The following is a 20,841-nucleotide window of genomic DNA, read 5'->3' on the forward strand; positions in this document are numbered from 1 at the left end:
ACAATTAAGCTGCAACGATACAATTAAGAATTGGTAAATAGTGAAATTTATTGTTTAACAGATAATATACCATGTGTCTCCCATTAGAGATTTGAGCCAAATGTTAAAAGGGCAAAGCAGTTGGCCAGGAAAGAGTTGTAAACTAAAAAAAGCTGCTTTCGAAGATGTTTTACTGAGTCCTTCTCTTTGAAAAGACCTTTCCTTTCCTTCTAAAAATCTATCTATGTTATGTATTAAATATATTGGCTTAAATGTAATTATGCAAAGGATTTAGAAAGTAAGAAATGTTAGATTCTTATGTTAGATTCTTATTTCATAGAATCATAGAATCATGGAGTTGGAGGGGATCACAAGGGCCATTGAATCCAACCCCCTGCCAGGCAGGAAACACCATCAGAGCACTCCTGACATATGGTTGTCGGGCCTCTGCTTAAAGACCTCCAAAGAAGGAGATCTTTCATTGATGATGTGTGAGAATGTGAACCCAAAATCTCTGACCTCTGTTTAAGATAAAAATTGAAAACCATTAGCCATCTGTTCTGGAGGGCAATAGGGCAAGGAGGGCAAGAGGTGAGCTGGTAATTAAGGTGCCTGGTTGAGGCAAATGTAAGGTATATGACTACTTGTTTGCCAATTATAGATAGAAGGAAATATAGCTCTTTGTCTCCCATAAAAGGCAACAGGAAATGGGTGTATCTTTTATGATTGGTTCTAGCAAACAGCCAATAGGAATTTCAACCAGGCTGATTGGACAGAGGCAGCCAAAGGAGGAGCAAGGGGGCTGGGCTGAGGGAATATAAGTGCTGACCATCAGGGCTGGAAGGGCAGAGCATTGGTAACCATATACCACTGTGTCTCTCATTTATTTGTCTGACAAATAAATTCTTATTTTAATTTCTCTATTGCTGCATTGAATATTTCATTCCAGCTAAGCGTTAACCACAAGCAGGGTGCTACACTATTGCACCTACCTGCAAACTTAAAAAGCCCTCAACGCTGTGCCCTGCGTTCTTGCCACAGGACTCGCCCTGCCACCCGCCACCATGCCTTTCGGAAACACCAACAACAAGTACAAGCTGAACTACACGTCTGATGAGGAGTACCCTGACCTCTCCAAACACAACAACCACATGGCCAAAGTCCTCACCAAGGAGCTTTACGAACAGCTGCGTGACAAGGAGACTCCCAGCGGCTTCACCCTGGACGACTGCATCCAGACCGGTGTGGACAACCCAGGTAGGTGCTCCCTCTTGGACGAACCAAACGCTAAAGCAAAGATGTCACCCAGTGTGGTGTAGTGGTTAAGAGCGGTGGACTCGTAATCTGGGGAACCGGGTTCGCGTCTCCGCTCCTCCACATGCAGCTGCTGGGTGACCTTGGGCCAGTCACACTTCTCTGAAGTCTCTCAGCCCCACTCACCTCACAGAGTGTTTGTTGTGGGGGAGGAAGGGAAAGGAGAATGTTAGCCGCTTTGAGACTCCTTAAGGGGAGTGAAAGGAGGGATATCAAATCCAAACTCCTCTTCTTCTTCTTCCAAAGCCAGGCATGCAATTTCTCCCCAATCCAGCTTGCCATCTTGCTCTGGTGGCCAGTTTGCATAATTTTACATGCATTTGCCACACAGTGCGGGGTGGGGGTGGAGGAAACAAAAGAGTCCAGAGTCCAGCCTGCTTTGAGCCCCAGCAGCTAGAAAGAGTAGCAAGGCATGAGAATCGCAGGAGGGCAGAGCTGGAAGGGATCCCAAGGTCATCTGGTCCAACCCGTTGCAATGGAGGAATAGCACCTATAATTCAGAACAACCCCTTTTCCCATGGAGATTTAGTTGGAAGGTCCCTGTGGCAGAACATCTGCCTGGAAGCCCTGGCCATAGCTGTCAACTTACAGATTTGAAAATAAGGGACCAGCAGCCTCGAAAACAAGGGATCAGCAGCCAAAATAAGGGATTTTAGTCAACCAGCAGCCAAACGAAGCCTCAAGTGGTGGTTCCCACAGCGCAGCAACCCAGCAAAGGGGATGCAGCAAGGGAAACCACCGTCACCTCTCCGCTGGGAAGCGCTGAGCAAAGGCAAGTCCCCAGGCAATGCGGCCGATTTGATTGGCACAAGGCATGCAAGCTCCACCCCCCAGTCGTTCTTAGACTCCTTATTGGGTGAGCAACACAGCCAAGCAACACAGTTGGAGCCTCCCTCCTCCCTGGCCGGCAGGGAGGGAGGAAGAGGAGCTGCTTCCTTTGAAACCCGGGAAATTTAAGGGACATCATCAATAAGGGGCAGCAGCGAGACATGGCGCTGGGATAAGGGACTGTCCCGCCAAATAAGGGACGCTTGACAGCTATGGCCCTAGCAATGTCACCCTTCTGAAACCCTGGAGAGCTGGGCTGCCAGTCAGTGTTGGGAACACTTGGCTCAATGGGCCAGTGGGTCTGACTTGACATAAGACAGCTTCCTAGGTTCCTAACTGAGAAAATATTAAAGGTAAAGGGACCCCTGACCATTAGGTCCAGTCGTGGCCGACTCTGGGGTTCCGGCGCTCATCTTGCTTTACTGGCCAAGCCTATGCGGTCCCTTTATGGGGCGCCTTTGTAAACCTCTTGCCTCTGGTGACATTGCAAAATCTTTTTCTAAGACACCTTCTGAAACTACCCTCCTGTGTAAGCAACTCTGCCATTCGCTTAGAACTTAAGACCCCCTCCCTTGAGATTCTGATGTGCAGACATGCCTTTAATTATTGGCTGTCCCTTTGGCATAAATTGCCAAACTACCATCTTATTCAGTGCCTTTGGAGAGATGAATTCACCAGCCCATGGGCAACAAAAATCCATTCCAAACTGTTGTCTTATGGAATCTCTCCTTCCGATATACTTAATTTAGATCTAATTACAGCTAAAAAGGTCACCAAACAAAGACTGGAGGAGGTAGATTTGCAACAAAATCTTACCACAGGTGGAGGTACATGTTCCCCGATATATCAGGGCATTACATCTATGTCCCAGATACCTCGATATCTGTCTACTTTATCGGCTGCGTCGCATAGATTCGCATTTGTTAGAGCCAGATTTAATGTGTTCCCCTCAAATGTGCTGAGCAATAGATTTTCTAACGGTAAAATCTCTGTTTTATGCGCATGTGACAACAAATCGATGGAATCCCTTTATCATATCTTGTTTAATTGCCCCTTATACAATGTTCCCCGATCAAGGATCCTGAGTTCAATCATTCTGGAAATTGCTGCTAAACCACCTGAATTACATCTAGCGTATCTACTCCAGGACATTGACTCTTATAGAACTTTACAGGTTGCTAGATTCCTGATCTCAGTTCTGTCATATAAAAGACTTCATGGAATGCTGCATGACTATTAAAAATTCAGTAAACTCTATGCACCATCTTTATCTTCAAGGCCATAACACGGTACTGTACATCTAGAGATTATGCGTTGAAATATTTTAGTTGATATTTTAGATTGTAAAATGCTATTGATTTTATCTATTGATTTTTATCTATTGATTTGTTTTACCTTGTGGGCTTATAGCCGAATAAAGTATTATCTATCTATCTTTACTGGCCAAGGGAGCTGGCGTACAGCTTCCGGGTCATGTGGCCAGCATGACTAAGCCGCTTCTGGCAAACCAGAGCAGCGCACAGAAACGCCATTTACCTCCCCGCCAGAGCGGTGCCTATTTATCTACTTGCACTTTGCTGTGCTTTCGAACTGCTAGGTTGGCAGGAGCAGGGACCGAGCAACGGGAGCTCACCCCGTCGCGGGGATTCGAACCACCGATCTTCTGATCGGCAAGCCCTAGGCTCTGTGGTTTAACCCACAGCACCACCTGCATCCCTTGAGAAAAGATTAGACCATAACAATTTATCAAATCAGGTCCCCAGCTGTAGTATAAATACAAGGACCCACGTATTACATAAAAAAGCCCAAACAAACCTCTTGCAAGTTGCAAATATTACTGGGAGTGTTGACTTCCAGCCAACCACAGGAAGTGGTTTCTTTGGAGGCTACCAGCTGACCACTCCTGGATTAAATAGCCAAGCCCCCTTGCTGGGTTCAATTTGTGGGGGATGCACATAAAACCCTGTGTATAATTCTGCATGTCTCCAGCAGAGACACAGGCTTCATTCATTCATTTGTATGCAATTTTTCCACAAACACACACACACCAAAAATCATGCTCAAAGCGACTTACAACAAAGAAAACAGGAAAACGCTTCCAACACTATGAAAATAATTGCATCATAGCATGGCAAAATATCAATAATAATAATAATTTATTATTTATACCCCGCCCATCTGGCTGGGCCTCCCCAGCCACTCTGGGCGGCTTCTATAAAAACCAAAAATACAATAAAATATCACACGTTAAAAACTTCCCTGAACAGGGCTGCCTTAAGATGTCTCCTGAATGTCAGGTAGTTGTTTATTGCTTTGACATCTGCTGGAAGGGCGTTCCACAGGGCGGGCGCCACTACCGAGAAGGCCCTCTGCCTGGTTCCCTGTAGCTTTGCTTCTCGCAATGAGGGAACCGCCAGAAGGCTCTCGGCGCTGGACCTCAGTGTCCGGGCAGAATGATGGGGGTGGAGACGCTCCTTCAGGTACACTGGACCGAGGCCGTTTAGGGCTTTAAATGTCAGCACCAACACTTTGAATTGTGCTCGGAAAGGTACTGGGAACCAATGCAGGTCTTTCAAGACCGGTGTTATATGGTCTCGGCGGCCGCTCCCAATCACCAGTCTAGCTGCCGCATTCTGGATTAGTTGTAGTTTCCGAGTCACCTTCAAAGGTAGCCCCACGTAGAGCGCATTGCAGTAGTCCAAGCGGGAGATAACCAGAGTATGCACCACTCTGGCAAGACAGTCTGCAGGCAGATAGGGTCTCAGCCTACGTACCAGATGGAGCTGGTAAACAGCTGCCCTGGACACAGATTTGACCTGTGCCTCCATGGACAGCTGTGAGTCCAAAATGACTCCCAGGCTGCGCACCTGGTCCTTCAGGGGCACAGTTACCCCATTCAGGACCAGGGAATCCTCCACACCTGCCCGCCTCCTGTCCCCCCAAAACAGTACTTCTGTCTTGTCAGGATTCAGCCTCAATCTGTTAGCCGCCATCCATCCTCCAACCGCCTCCAGACACTCACACAGGACCTTCACCGCCTTCACCGGTTCTGATTTAAAAGAGAGGTAGAGCTGGGTATCATCCGCATACTGATGAACACCCAGCCCAAACCTCAAATACAATAACGTACAAAAAACCCATTTCAATGCCAAAAATGCAAGAAGTTTGCTGAAGCAACATGCAGCACCCAGTAACAAAAACAGCCTCACGTTAATCCTAGAAAGCCCCTTCCCATGATATTGCTCACGATTCTTCTCCTCCTTTATGTGGGTTGCTTTGCTGTGCTTTGAAGGAGCCCCCTGCTAAATCCTGAGGGGGGGGGGGGACATTATTTCAGCAGACAGGGGGACACCAAGTACTGGGGACAATAATTTCATTGATGTAGAGGAAATTGAGGGGATGCAACAGGAACCTGCTAATGGTCAGGAAAAGACACTGGAGGGAAATGCTTGTGGTTTTGGTTGTCTCTATACTAATGCACAGAGCATGGGAAATAAGCAAAATGAGCTGGAGCTCTTAACACAGGAGCCTACAATTCTACGATTCCCTGACCCTGCAGAGTGAGATCTCACGAGCAGCGCCTGTTCCTTTTCAACAAGGCTTGTCAAAGAGAGCACCCCACTGGTCATACCTGCCAATCTCCCACTTTGAACACTCTAATCCCATTCCCACAGGCCTCTGGGAGTCATCTGTTTTTTAAGGGGCAGGGCAATATGTCCCTGATCATATCATTTATGAATTATAGAATTGTAAAGTTTGAAGGGAGTCGCTCCCCCCCCCCAAGGGTCATGTACTCCAGCCTCCTGCAACAAGAGAATCACAGCTAAAATAAACCCTGGCAGATGGCCATCAATGAAGAATGCTGCTTCAGGCCCTTCTCCTAATCTAACGCCTCCTCCCTCTTTCACACACAGGCCACCCCGACGACATGCCCGTGGGCTGTGTGGCTGGTGATGAAGAGAGCTATGACGTATTCAGCGAACTCTTTGACCCTGTCATCCGGGACCGTCATGGCGGCTACAAGCCAACTGACAAGCATAAGACCGACCTGAAGCATGAGAACCTGAAGGTAGGAACCAGGACTGGCCAGGGCTGAGGGGCTGGAGGGCCATGCTTTGGACACGCAAATTTTAACCACCCCCCCAGTGCCTGGTTCCCTGAACAAGGGAACTCACCTGCACAGGAGTCAGTGACAACTATCAACCTGGATTCAGGACAGATAAAAAGAAGGACAGAGTCCAAGTTAGCCTGTGGAACTCCCTCCCACAAGAGTCAGGGATGGCCACCAAAACTTGATGGGCCCCGTTTGCCCCAATCCAGCAGCCAGGCTCTTCTTGCCAGTCAGCCTTTGCCAACCTGCCGCCCCAAACATCTAGAGGGCGCCAGGTTGGCAAAGGCTGGAAGAGACGGCACTGTGCTTGACAGATTCGTGGTTTGATTTGGGAGCGGGGCAGGTTCAGACGCTTTCACGGAACGGGGAGGGACCGCCGTGCTTGTGAGAAAGGGAAGTGTGTCGGGGGCTTGCCTGGCCAACTCACGGCAGGCCTCTGCTTCTCTGTTCCCCACAGGGTGGAGATGACCTGGACCCCAACTATGTCCTCAGCAGCCACTTGAGGACTGGGCGCAGCATCAAGGGGTACACCCTGCCCCCCCACTGCAGCCGCGGAGAGCGACGGGCTGTTGAGCAGCTCTCCATCACTGGTAAGGCTGGAAGAATCGCGTCGGGCAAAACAGATTCCTTCTTTGGGTAGCGCAAGAGTTGAACTGCGGAACTCCCTGCCACAGGATGGCTTCGAAATACAATTAGGCAAATTCAGGGAGAAGGAGAGGGCTGTCAGCCACGATGGCTGGGCTCTGGGCCCCACAGCTGGAGGCAGCTGGGCTCCTGAATACCAGTGGCTGGAAACCGCAAGAGGGAAGCGTGCTCTTGTTGGTAGGTTTCCTGTGGGGGGAAACAGGATGCTGGCGTATTTGAACTCCCTTCGCTTGATCCAGCCAGCTTTCCTTATGTTCTTAAGGTGACAAGAGGAACTGGGAATGTCTTAAGGGCTCTCTCTTTGAAAGATCAGTGCATTCCCCCTAATTTTGGGCCATTTCTGCACTATTCACACTAATTTAAGTCATTCCTTCTTCCTAAGGAGGCCTGGGAACTGTAGGTTTAGGGTGTCTTTTTTGAAAAGCCTTTGCAGGGCCAGACTAGATTACAAGAAGAAGAAATTCTAAGTTTGAAGTGCAGTTAAAGAGGGCTTTTTGCAGCCTCTAGAATCAAGAGGGAACAATCTGCTCAGGATCTCTTTCGGGATGAAAATCCATCAGACGTTCGCCAAATATCTGCTGACTCTGGGCAGCGTTTGATTTCAGTCTCTGAATTGTTTGAGAGCTGACATGCAATGGCATGAGGTATTTGGCAAAGGTCTGATGATGTTTACTTCTGTGTTTAGTAAATAGCAGGCAATGGCATCCAGTCTTTAACAGATGTCAGTTCATGAAGCTTCAAATTTGACATATGACCCAAATCAAAAGAATGAGGGAGAATGCCCTCAGCTACAAAGCACACCCAAAATTCAAAGTTGGGAGAGACGCCCCCTCTTCAGAATGTGCTGTGTACTTACACAGATAGACGAAATATGCTTTTATTTGGCAATATGGGGAGCATATTAAGACCTTGGTGGGTTTTTTTTGTTTTTTTACTAACAAAAAGTTTTATTTATAAAGAACTACAATTCAACACCAATGTAGAAAAGTTACTGAAAATTATGCAAGCACAAATTAAGTAACTGGCTTCATTCTTCACCAACGGTAGAATAGGGAGTGATACCATGAAACCACTGCATATTTTCTTCTATAGGTTTAAAGATTAAAATAATAAGCAAAACAGACTCAATAGCTATTTCTAGTCAGAAACACTCTGTAGAAGAGTAATATTGTCTCCTTTTAACATGATTCGACTCAGCTGTTTCCTTGATTTTGTCTTGGAGTGAATCTCCTCAGCATCATCCAGAACCAAGTTCATATATTCATCAAATCCAAAAATACAGCCTTCTAGCCTCATGTCCACCTGTTCATACAGCCACACCTGAATTCTGGACCTATTCTGTAGGTATCTGAAGATGAGGTTGATGGGCTGCACCATCACTTTCTGCACCTTCTGGCCTTGGCCGGCAGCTGGGCTGGGAACAACTCCTGACAGGACAAGCCGACTTAGGCGGGATGGGGCAGCCGATGGTCAACTCCTCTTAGTCCTCGCTTTCATTGTTGTTGTTTAGTTGTTTAGTCCTGTCCGCCTCTTTGTGACCCCCTGGACCAGAGCATGCCAGGCCCTCCTGTCTTCCACTGCCTCCGGCAGTTTGGTCAAACTCATATTCGTAGCTTCTATGACACTGTCCCAGCATCTCGTCCTCTGCCGTCCCCTTCTCCTTGGCCCTCCATCTTTCCCAACATCAGGGTCTTTTCCATGGAGTCTTCTCTTCTCATGAGGTGGCCAAAGTCTTGGAGCCTCAGCTTCAGGATCTGTCCTTCCAGTGAGCACTCAGGCCTGATTTCCTTCAGAATGGATAGGTTTGATCTTCTTGCAGTCCATGGGACTCTCCAGAGTCTCCTCCAGCACCAGAATTCAAAAGCATCAATTCTTTGGCGATCAGCCTTCTTTATGGTCCAGCTCTCACTTCCATACATCACTACTGGGAAAACCATAGCTTTCACTATATGGACCTTTGTTGGCAAAGTGATGTCTCTGCTTTTTAAGATGCTGTCTAGGTTTGTCATTGCTTTTCTCCCAAGAAGCAGGAGTCTTTTAATTTCGTGGCTGCTGTCACCATCTACAGTGATCATGGAGCCCAAGAAAGTAAAATCTCTCACTGCCTCCATTTCTCGCTTTCATTAAGACCTTGTTTTAAGCCAGCCTTCAGCAATCAGATGTTTGGGACTGCAATTCCCTTCAGCTCCAACTTCATACAGCTGCGCTGGGACTGATGGGAGCTGTAGTCAAAAACAGGGTTGCACAGGCGATGAGCAGGGAGACGCTGGTTCGAATCTCCACCCCGGCTAAAAGCTTATACAGTATTGGGGTGACCATGAGCCAGTCACTCTCTTAAAACCGATCATTTAACTGATCGACATCAGGTATGTGGATCAGGTGGCCTGCAAAGCCTCCCCTAAGAGAAGGAGTCTACTTCACAGGGTTGTTTTGAGGATAAAAAGCAGAATTGTAAAGTTAGATGGGACACCCAAGGCTCATCTAGTCCAACCCCGTGCAATGCATGAGTAACAGCTAAAGCATCCCTGGCAGATGACCAGCCAACCTCCGTTTAAAAATCTCCAACTGCTCTAAACAGGCTTGGTTTCCAGACCCTTGATCATCTCTGTCACCTTCTTCTGCCCACGTTCCAGCTTGTCAACATCCTTGTTAAATTGTGGTACCCAGAACCGGGCACAGGACTCCAGTCTGACCAAGGAGAATAGAGTGGGACAATGACTTCCTTTGATCTGGAAACTAGATTTCTGTTGATGCAGCCGAAAATAGTGCTAGCCTTTTTTGCTGCTGCATCACACGGCCGACTTATGTTTGGCTTGTGGTGTGGGTTAAACCACAGAGCCTAGGACTTGCTGATCAGAAGGTTGGCAGTTCAAATCCCCACGAGGGGGTGAGCTCCCATTGCTCGGTCCCAGCTCCTGCCCACCTAGCGGTTCAAAAGCATGTCAAAGTGCAAGTAGATAAATAGGTACCACTTCAGCGGGAAGAAAAATGGCGTTTCTGTGCGCTGCTCTGGTTCGCCAGAAGCAGCTCAGTCATGCTGGCCACATGACCCGGAAGCTGTACACTGGATCCCTTAGCCAATAAAGCGAGATGAGCGCCGTGACCCCAGAGTCAGCCATGACTGGACCTAATGGTCAGGGGTTCCTTTACCTTTACACACGGTCGACTTATGTTTGGCTTGTGGTCCACAAAGTCCCATAGATGCTTCCCACATGTACTGCTGGCAAGCCAGACGCCCCCCATCTTTTATTCCTGCCCAGGTGTAGAACCTTGGAGGGAGAAAAGCAAAACGGTAAATAAGCGCCACCGCCAAAATGTGTGGGTGTCACAGGATGAAATAGCGAGCCACACATCCAGACAGCAACTGCTGTAAGGCCTCTTTGGTCCACACTCCCATGCACCATAGCGGGCCATGCAGGCTGTGTCCAAATGGTCCTCCATCGCAGCGGGTTGGGCTAGATGACCTTTGGGGGTCCCTCCCAATTCTGCAACTCTATGGTTCTACGAAATGGTCAGCGCCTAGGTGTGGCCTCCTCCACTTGGTGTCTCTCCCCAGCTCACCTCCCTGCCTTTCCCCCTATTCCACAGCCTTGAACAGCTTGACCGGAGAGTTCAAGGGCAAGTACTACCCTCTGAAGAACATGACCGACGCAGAACAGCAGCAGCTCATTGACGACCACTTCCTCTTTGACAAGCCCGTCTCTCCTCTCCTGCTCGCCTCAGGCATGGCCCGGGACTGGCCCGATGCCAGAGGCATCTGGTAAGCAGCAACACATTGATACCCCACAACGTTTTTCTGATGAAAATAGGGACATCCTGTTCAGTAGCAGAGGGACGCGGGTGGTGCTGTGGGTTAAACCACAGAGCCTAGGGCGTGCCGATCAGCAGGCTGGCGGTTTGAATCCCCGCGATGGGGTGAGCTCCCGTTGCTCGGTCCCTGCTCCTGCCAACCTAGCAGTTCAAAAGTACGTCAAAGTGCAAGTAGATAAATAGGTACCGCTCCGGCGGGAAGGTAAACGGCGTTTCCGTGCGCTGCTCTGGTTTCGCCAGAAGCAGCTTAGTCATGCTGGCCACATGACCTGGAAGCTGCACGCCGGCTCCCTCAGCCAGTAAAGTGAGATGAGCGCCACAACCCCAGAGTCATTTGCGACAGGACCTAACTGTCAGGAGTCATTTACCTTTTTCATTCAGTGACAACAACAAGAACAATTTTATTGTTTACACCCTGTCCATCTGACTGGTTTGCCCCAGCCACTCTGGGCACGTCCAGCTCCACCCAACCTCTCACGCCCTTCCTTCGCAGTTTGCAAAATGTTTAAGGGAGCAGGGGCTACCCAAACTGTATTGTGCGGCTTGCAAAAATATAGTATAGATACGTTTTTTCTGCAAATGATACAAACTTTTTCTCCCTGTTCTACGTGTCCTCCCCTTTTTTTGAAAGTGTTGCACTGCGTATCTGCATTGTACCGCCCGATCACGTCATGTGTGCAATAATCTCATGCGGTTTCAACCTTACGCGGTTGAAAGTTGGTTGAGATCCTGCAGATTAATTGCATGCAAGGCCGTGAACTTAAAAGCCCCTTTTGCACCAGGTTTTCCTGACATGGGAAGAGCTTCTAAGCCTTGCTCTGGTGGGAATTTGGACCACCCACGAGATCTCGTGAGAGCATCCCAGATTCACCTTGCTTGCAAAGCAAGGATGGGGGTGGTTCGGCTATGTGCGTTTTTGCATGTATACACCACCCTACAACATACCCCCTGTGCAAAATAGATTCGTACCGTATGGTTTCTATCTTCTGTTGAAAGTTGCCTCGAACACCCTGGTAGAAAGGTTGGCTAGAAATGATCATGATAAAGATGCTAATAATTAATAATAATAATAATAATAATAATAATAATAATAATAATTTATTATTTATACCCCACCCACCTGGCTGAGTTTCCCCAGCCACTCTGGGCGGCTTCCAATCAAGTGTTAAAAACAATACAGCATTAAATATTAAAAACTTCCCTAAACAGGGCTGCCTTCAGATGTCTTTTAAAAAGAAGATAGCTGCTTATTTCCTTGACATCTGATGGGAGGGTGTTCCACAGGGCAGGTGCCACTACCGAGAAGGCCCTCTGTCTGGTTCCCTGTAACCTCACTTCTCGCAATGAGGGAACCGCCAGAAGGCCCTCGGCGCTGGACCTCAGTGTCCGGGCTGAATGATGGGGGTGGAGACGCTCCTTCAGGTATACTGGGCCGAGGCCGTTTAGGGCTTGAAAGGTCAGCACCAACACTGGGGCCAATGCAGATCTCTCAGGACCGGTGTTATGTGTAAATGATAATAATTACATTCCTGGAGCGCTTCAATGCCCTTTTGTGCTGTCACAGTACCTCCAATGCACTCGAGAGGTTTGAGGCACTCAGGCCTGCGGCGTTCACACTCTCCCCTCTGGCCCCCCCCCCCCAGGCACAATGACAACAAAACCTTCCTGGTCTGGGTGAACGAGGAAGACCACCTCCGCGTCATCTCCATGCAGAAGGGCGGCAACATGAAGGAGGTCTTCCGGCGCTTCTGCGTCGGGCTGCAGAAGGTGAGCTTTGCAGAGGGGCTGCTTTGAAGGGGGGGGGGGAGAGGCACCTGGCTGTCTCAGAGGCCACGTGGGGAGAGCTGTTGTTACGATATTGAAGCAATGCAGCCGCGAGTTACTGGTAGCTTGAAAACAAAACATAATGGGAATGTTGGGACTGTTCCGTGGGAAATAGAGGGACAGTCTATTCACTGTGCGAAGCACCGGAATTAGCTCAGAGTGTAATATGAGCTGTATAGGAAGTACGGGAGGAGTTTGTCTCTCGGCTGTTGGAGTTTGAAGAGAGCAGTCGTGTTTTCTGTAACGCTGCAAAGACAGAAATAAAGGCATGTAAATACGTTTCTGTCTATCTCTTTCCCCTGCCTGGGGGGGGGCAGGAAAGAGTGGTATGTTCTTCTCACTCTGAGAAGGATCGCCTATCGCGACCTAGCCTGGATCTTGCCGGGGAATGCAGACAGGGAGGTCAACAGGAGATCAAGCCGGGTGCCTGGAGAGTGGCCAGTTTCTCCTGATAAAGGCTTGATTTCCGACATCTGTGGGGTTTGGGGCTGGCAGAGGACGGTAGCCCAGAGAGAAAGTCCCTGTCAGGCAGAGGAGTATCATGTAATGCATGATTCCCGCATCGCAGGGGCTTAGACTAGAGGACCTCTGGGGGTCCCTTCCAACTCTATGATTCTCATCGCCAACAACTATTCATTCCAATTCTGCGATCCGTTGGCAGGCACCTGACAGGCTCACAGGTGACTCAGGCAGGCTGCGGTCAGTTGACAGTGCCCTAGCTGGTACCTCCTGCAGTTCTGCCTCTTCACTGGCTGAGCTGGGTTTGAGGTCCGGGATGTTTGCCACAATTGCTAGCAGGAGTGAGTCTTTGGCAGCCCAAAGCACCTGTGCTCAAAGATCTGTGCCAGCTGCCGAGATCCCTCTGGGCTGAGTTAACGTTCTTGCGGTTCATAACAACTTGAAGCCCATTTAGTTAAAGGTAACGGGACCCCTGACCATTAGGTCAGTGGCGTAGCGTGGGTTGTCAGCACCCGGGGCAAGGCAAGTAATTTGCACCCCCTAACCCGTGGATTTGCGCCCCCTAACCCTAACCCCCAGATGTTGCGCCCGGTGCAGTCGGCCCCCCCTGCACCCCCCACGCTACGCCACTGCATTAGGTCCAGTCGTGGCCGATTCTGGGGTTGCGGTGCTCATCTCGCTTTATTGGCCGAGGGAGCCGGCGTACAGCTTCCGGGTCATGTGGCCAGCATGACTAAGCTGCTTCTGGCGAACCAGAGCAGCGCATGGAAGCGCCGTTTACCTTCCCACTGGAGCGGTACCTATTTATCTACTTGCACTCTGATGTGCTTTCGAACTGCTAGGTTGGCAGGAGCAGGGACCGAGCAACGGGAGCTCACCACGTCGCAGGGATCCAAATAGCCGACCTTCTGATCGGCAATCCCAAGAGGCTCAGTGGTTTAACCCACAGCGCCACCCACGTCCCCTGAAGCCCATTTACCTCACTCCAAATGTGCCTCACCCCATATGTGCCCGCTTCAATCGGTGGAACTGGCACTATTATAGGTGCCATGTAAGACCCATTTCACACTGGTTAGCAATCGATCATTTAGTGTGGCTCCACCTACACTCCCTGCCTGTTGACACCAGGCCCGTTGCTGTACTTTTTCCTAAAAACATTCCTGCCTAAAGAACCCAGAGGCTTAGAAGGTTGGCGCAAGTTTCGATCCGTTTTTAACTTTTTGAAAGTTTCAAAGTGTCCTTGTTGGTATTTCCTATTTGATCTTTTATGCAAACCGCTTTGAGGTGTTCTCCCTCCTGCCAATCAATTGGTGGTATAAATTTCATGAAATAAACCAGAGGTCAGCAAACCTTTTCAGCAGGGGGCCGGTCCACTGTCCCTCAGACCCTGTGGGGGGCCAGGCTATATTGTGAAAAAAATAATGAACGAATTCCTATGCCCCACAAATAACCCAGAGATGCATTTTAAATAAAAGGATATGTTCTATTTATATAAAAACACGCGGATTCCCGGACCGTCCGCGGGCCGGATTTAGAAGGCGATTGGGCCGGATCCGGCCCTTGGGCCTTAGTCTGCCTACTCATGAAATAAATGAATTAAAACTCCCAGTCCTGGGCACTGCCAGCTCCCTACAATGTCCTACAATGGGCATTCCCAGTTTTGCAGATAAAAGACTGAAGGAGCTTCTTTAGAAGACATCTGAAGGCAGCCCTGTTTAGGGAAGTTTTTAATATTTAATGCTGTATTGTTTTTAACACTCGACTGGGAGCCGCCCAGAGTGGCTGGAGAAACTCAGCCAGATGGGCGGGGTATAAATAATAAATTATTATTATTATTATTATTATTATTATTATTATTATTATTATTATTATTATTATTATTCTCTCATCCTGCTCATCTTTTCCTTTTTCTTGGGGAAGATTGAGGAGATCTTCAAGGAAGCTGGCCACCCCTTCAGCTGGAACGAGCACTTGGGCTACATTCTGACCTGCCCCTCTAACCTGGGCACTGGGCTGCGTGGGGGAGTCCACGTCAAACTGCCCCATCTCAGCAAGCATGCCAAGTTTGAGGAAATCCTCACGCGTCTCCGTCTGCAGAAACGTGGCACAGGTGAGAGGGCGGGAGGGGATTTCCATCCTTATTCCCACGATGGAAATATGACAAGCTGGAGCCACCTCAAAGGGACTAGGGACTTGAATTTATTTTTAATCGCTCCCTTGGCCCCACTTACCTGGGAGCGAGCCTAAATGTTTGCAATTTCATCCAGTGAGCAGTCTTAAAAAACACATTTTGGGGGCGTGAGGAATTCCAACCAGCTATTATTTCTGTGGCAGCGCAGGCACCATTTAGCCTGGTAAGTCTATGGTTTAACGACAAAGCGCATAAACCAGAAAGCCGAATTCTTTTAGCTTTACCTTCCGAAAATGTTGTATAATGCTAAATACTAATAAAAAATGTTAATATATAGCATAACAGCAAGCAACGACCGCTACGTCATTGCACACACGCATTCTGCTTACCGACCAAAAACTAAATCCTATTCATTTAAGCAAAATATCCGTATTTTTCGCTCTATAAGACGCACCTAGTTTTTGAAGGAGGAAAACAAGAAAAAAAATATTCTGAATCTCAGAAGCCAGAACAGTAAGAGGGATCGCTGTGCAGCGAAAGCAGCAATCCCTCTTGCTGTTCTGGCTTCTGGGATAGCTGCGCAGCCTGCATTCGCTCCATAAGACGCACACACATTTCCCCTTACTTTTTAGGAGGGAAAAGTGAGTCTTATAGAGCAAAAAATACGGTATTTCAAATGGCCGAGTCGCTTGTTGCAACTTACAAGCAGTTCTTGGCAACTGAAAGTTGCAAAACGAAATGCGCCCTGTGGGCTCAGCAACCCACTTCCAGTTTCCGGAGGGTCTGGAGGAGGCGATTCAAGTAACGGCGACTCTCCCCCCCACCCCCCAAAAACCTGCAGGTGGTGTGGACACAGAGGCCGTGGGCGCTGTTTTCGACATCTCCAACGCTGACCGCCTGGGCTCCTCCGAGGTGGAACAGGTGCAGCTGGTGGTGGACGGCGTGAAGCTGATGGTGGAGATGGAGAAGAAACTGGAGAAGGGCCAGGCCATCGACGACATGGTCCCTGCGCAGAAGTGAGAGGTTTCCCGCGGCCGCCGTCCTGCTGACTCCGCGTGGACTGGGGCTTGGACTCCGGGGGGGGGGTGACCCCAACCCTGCCACTCCCGGCCACCCACTGCCCTGTCCCTAGGCGCCCTCCCTTCTCTTGCGAAGGAGGGCGGAGGGCCGTCTGGGGTGGGGCGGGGCAGCTGGGACGCTCGTGACACCTGAGTCCTAGTGGAAGGAGTTAATAAAGCGAATTACGGCCCCCAGAGCCTTGCCTCCTCCCAAAAGGAGTCTCTTGTGCTGGTGTTTTTTTTTAAAGGTATTTTTTCGTAAGCATTGCAGGGGGTTGGGCTAGATGACCCCTGGGACCCTACTCTACAGTTCTATGATGAGTGCCGCAACCCCAGAGTCGTCTGCGACTGGACTTAACTGTCTGAGGTCCTTTACCTTTACCTTTTTAAAGAAAGAGTACAGTGAAGGCAAATGGGATGCGGGTGGCACTGTGGGTTAAACCACAGAGCCTAGGGATTGCCGATCAGAAGGTTGACTGTTCGAATCCCCGCAACGGGGTGAGCTCCTGTTGCTCGGTCCCTGCTCCTGCCAACCTAGCAGTTTGAAAGCGCAAAGTGCAAGTAGATAAATAGGTACCTCTCTGGTGGGAAGGTAAATGGCGTTTCCGTGCGCCACTCTGGTTCGCCAGAAGCGGCTTAGTCATGCTGGCCACGTGACCCGGAAGCTGCACGCCGGCTCCCTCGGCCAGTAAAGCGAGATGAGCGCCGCAACCCCAGAGTCTGTCACGACTGGACCTAATGGTCAGGGGTCCCTTTACCTTTTGACCTGCTGCCACCAAACGAGGAAGCAGTGCTTCTGGATACGAGTTGCAAACCTGTTTGCAGGTTTTGGCTGGCCACTGTGAGAAGTGAATGCTGGCCTTGCAGGGGCCATTTTTTGGTAGAGCAGGGTGAACCTTATGTACCTAGAAAACCTCCTGGTCCAGAGGCAGTCTATCTCGGTTCCTAGGTCCTTAGGGACATTTGGCTGCGGTGAGGATTCTGGAGCAGACGGGCACTGGGTAGCCCAGCTTGGAGAGAAGAGATTATGAAAGTGTGAGTGGCAGGATCCTACAAATGTTCCTTGCCATCACCAGCGTCAAGAGTTTCACAGGGCTGGGCTTTTGACATCCTGACGTTTAGGAAGGGTTACTAGGCTATGAGCCGGAGAGCTTGCATTGTGCGTCCCTTGTCTCAGTTCAGCTCTTCCCCGTCACACACCAGCTGTCCCCAAAGCGTCAAAAGTACCCCAGTGGCAACCCCGCACTCAACCCAGTACCCACAAACGTACTGGAGGAGCTCTCCGCAAGTCTTGTAACCCCGCCAGAGGCCAGGTCAGCAAACCCCAAAAACGAGATTCAAAAACGGGCCTTTCTCCACGCAACACAGCACCTATCTGTGGAGTTTGCTGCCGTGGGGGGCGATTTTGGGCACCGGCAGAGACATCTCTAGAAGGGGTTTAAACACACATCCGCCTCTTGGGGGTTATTGTAGCTGCAATGGTTCAGTGGAGCCTCCATTGGGAGGGGCAGTGTACCCCGACATAGAAGGGCAAGAGCAGGAGAAGCCGATCTAGGTCCTTCTCAGGCACTCCTTGGAATCAGAGTCCTGTTTCAACCACCCCACGCCGAATACGAGAAGGAAGCAGAGCACCTCTGAACATGGGCAGAGGGCTGCTCTCAAAACCGAGTGATCCCAAGACACAAACACACAAACAGAGACACACCTCCTCAGGCACACAAAGGGTGTGAGTTCCACGGACTCTACCTCTCCGTTGAGAAGTGGGGTTGGGCTGGATGACCTTTGGGGTTCCCTTCAGTTTCCACCAAGGGCCGCTTCGAGCCCCATTCCACCCCTGCGGATGAGAGGAGCGGCTCAGGAGCGGACAAGGCAGAGAAGACGACGGGCGGAGGCTTTCTACGTTTATTAAGGGTTTGGTACAGAACTGTCGCTCTGGGGCCGGAATAACTTACAATCGTCCCAAGGCTAAAGGGTGGGCTCATTTAATAATATCGCTAACCCAATGATAACGGGGGCTAACCGGACAATTATTTACAGGGGAGTCTGTACAGATGGGGAGGGGATGTGCCCCCAAAGAGGCAGGGTCCGGGAGGAAGGGGGGGAGGTCACAGCAGGGGGACCCAGTGTACAGAAGTGGGGTGAGGCGAAAGGAGCAAGGGGGAAAAGGGGGCAGGAGGAAGGAAACCCACTTAAAATTTCTCCCCGCCACTGTCGCCCGCGAGCTCCGCCAGGACCCCCCTCCTCCAAGTCCCCCACCACCAGGCTGCCCCTCTCCTCCGAGCTGGGATGTGGGGAGTGCTGGCCGCAAGGCCCCCTCCACACCGCTGAGCCCATTTCCCAGGCGAGGAAGAGAAGGCAGGGAGCCGCTTGGTCGCCACCCACTGTGGAGGGGGTGGGTGCCAGGCGTGCGGTGCGGAGAGAGAGCGAGGGACTATCCGGGGGAGGGACAGTGCAGCGGCCGCCCAGCGCAGCGCTGAGCGCGGGAGAGAACCACACCAGACCAGCCCAGGCAGCAGCAAGAAGAAGCTGGCAGCGGCGGCAGGTTAGGGGTTAGGGGGCGCAAATTACTTGCCTTGCCCCGGGTGCTGACAACCCACGCTACGCCACTGGGTACAGTGGTACCTCGGGTTACATACACTTCAGGTTACAGACTCCACTAACCCAGAAATAGTACCTCGGGTTAAGAACTTTGCTTCAGGGTGGGAACAGAAATCGTGCTCCGGCAGCACGGCGGCAGCAGGAGGCCCCATTAGCTAAAGTGGTGCTTCAGGTTAAGAACAGTTTCAGGTTAAGAACGGACCTCCCGAACGAATTAAGTACTTAACCCGAGGTACCAGTGTAGTTATTTATCTCTTTGACATCTGATGGGAGGGCGTTCCACAGGGCGGGTGCCACCACCGAGAAGGCCCTCTGCGTTGTTCCCTGTTACTTGGCTTCTCGCAGCGAGGGAACCGCCAGAAGGCCCTCAGAGCTGGACCTCAGTGTCCGGGTAGAATGATGGGGGTGGAGACGCTCCCTCAGGTATTGTGCTTGGAAACTTAAGGCTCTTTTGCACCTCTTGTTCATGCCAATGAGGCTCAGGCAAGTGGGATAACTGCCCAGCTCACGGGAACCAGCGGGCTAGAATTGGTTTACCCTTTGGAATTTTCCATCCCAGCCTTGTTTGTGGGCAGGCAATCCTGCCCTTGGAATCTCCTGCTTCAGTTGCTACTTGAGTGCGTCTGGGCAGACTCCCTGCCCTGGACCCACAAGCTCATCTAAGCCAAGTCTAGCCCTCTCCTGCCACCCTGTGGACACTCCTTTTGGGGAAAAAGAACAAAAGAAAAGAAATACTTTTATGCAGAAATTGGGTGCCATTTAAATAACATAATAGCAGCAGCGGCGGCGGCAGAACAAATGAGCCAGTAAGGTCAATGTCAATATCAACACTAAAAAGAAAGTCACCATCTGCAGTGATCATGGAGTTAAATATGCTAAGATAACTTAATTGGAAAAACCTGCAAATACCAGATAGGCTTAGGATTTAAATATGTGGTGTTGGAGAACAATATGTTTAAGGTTAAAATGAAAAGAAAGAAAGATGTTAAGTGATTAAGTTAACTTTTATGAGAAATTTGGTTTTGAAAACTGTTACAATGATATACACCGAAACTCAGCCAGGGGGATGTGAGGAAGTCACTTAACAATCTTACTAAGATTGGAGTAGGTACACCTAAGATTTATGTTTGTTTGTTTAAAATTCTGGAAAATTAACAAAAAAAATTGAAGGAATTAAAAAGAACACAGGAATCTCTGGCTCTTCTTATGCCACTGTAAGAGCCCTGAGATTCAGCTGCACATGATTCTAAAATTTTGTCTAAAATGTATAAATTGCTGCTTGAATGGCATATGAAGGACAAGGAGGTTAAGTCAGTTATGATTCACTGGGCTAAAGATTTTGGGTATAATACATAGCTGTCAACCGTCCCTTATTTGGCGGGAAAGTTCCATATCCCAGCACTGCATCCCGCTGCTGTCCCTTATTGATGATGTCCCTTAAATTTCCCGGGTTTCAAAGGAAGCAGCTCCTCTCCCTCCCTCTTTTCCGGCCAGGGAGGAGGGAGGCTCCAACTGTGTTGCTTGGCTGCGTTGCTCACCCAATAAGGAGTCTCAGAACGACTGGGGGGTGGAGCTTGCATGCCTTGTGCCGATCCAATCGGCCGCGTTGCCTGGGGACTCGCCTTTGCTCAGCGCTTCCCAGCGGAGAGGTGACGGTGGTTTTCCTTGCTGCATCCCCTTTGCCGGGTTGCTGCGCTGTGGGAACCACCGCTTGAGGCTTCATTTGGCTGCTGGCTGGGCTTTCTGCCTTTGGCTGGGCGGGGCTCAGAAGTCGAACATACCTGTGCCCCTTGGAAAATCCCTTATTTTGGCTCCTGATACCTTATTTTTGAGGCTGCTGGTCCCTTATTTTCAAATCTGTAAGTTGACAGCTATGGTATAACATACAGCTGAGTGATTGGGTAAAATTATGGAAAGAAGGTTTAAAATTTATTGCATGCAATGCGCTAAAAGAAAATGTGATGAAAATGATGTATAGATGGTATATTACACCTGTCAAGTTAGCGAAAATGTATAAAGTCAGTAATAAATGTTGGAAATGTAAAGAAAAGGAGGGAACATTTTATCACATGTGGTGGGAATGT

The 20,841-nt window shown here is 49.7% G+C and overlaps 2 protein-coding genes across 2 annotated transcripts; one reads left to right on the top strand and one right to left on the bottom strand.

Moving 5' to 3' along the window:
* The first annotated feature begins 1,023 nt into the window (after window positions 1-1,023).
* LOC310712871 (creatine kinase M-type-like) lies at window positions 1,024-16,375 on the top strand. Its single transcript, XM_083516297.1, has 7 exons — window positions 1,024-1,236; window positions 6,036-6,190; window positions 6,690-6,822; window positions 10,466-10,637; window positions 12,331-12,454; window positions 14,891-15,080; window positions 15,943-16,375. Exons 1-7 carry the CDS (start codon window positions 1,044-1,046, stop codon window positions 16,119-16,121), a joined length of 1,146 nt encoding a protein of 381 aa, XP_083372423.1. The 5' UTR covers window positions 1,024-1,043; the 3' UTR covers window positions 16,122-16,375.
* LOC310711110 (small nuclear ribonucleoprotein E-like) lies at window positions 7,053-8,341 on the bottom strand (the record flags this gene model as incomplete). Its single annotated transcript, XM_083512582.1, has 1 exon — window positions 7,053-8,341. A coding segment is annotated over one exon (327 nt), but the record flags the coding sequence as incomplete, so codon positions are not given.
* Window positions 16,376-20,841: the final 4,466 nt, after the last annotated feature.

This window comes from Podarcis liolepis (assembly GCF_965112155.1).
Source record: "Podarcis liolepis genome assembly, chromosome: 7".
In the NCBI taxonomy this organism is placed as follows: domain Eukaryota; kingdom Metazoa; phylum Chordata; class Lepidosauria; order Squamata; family Lacertidae; genus Podarcis; species Podarcis liolepis.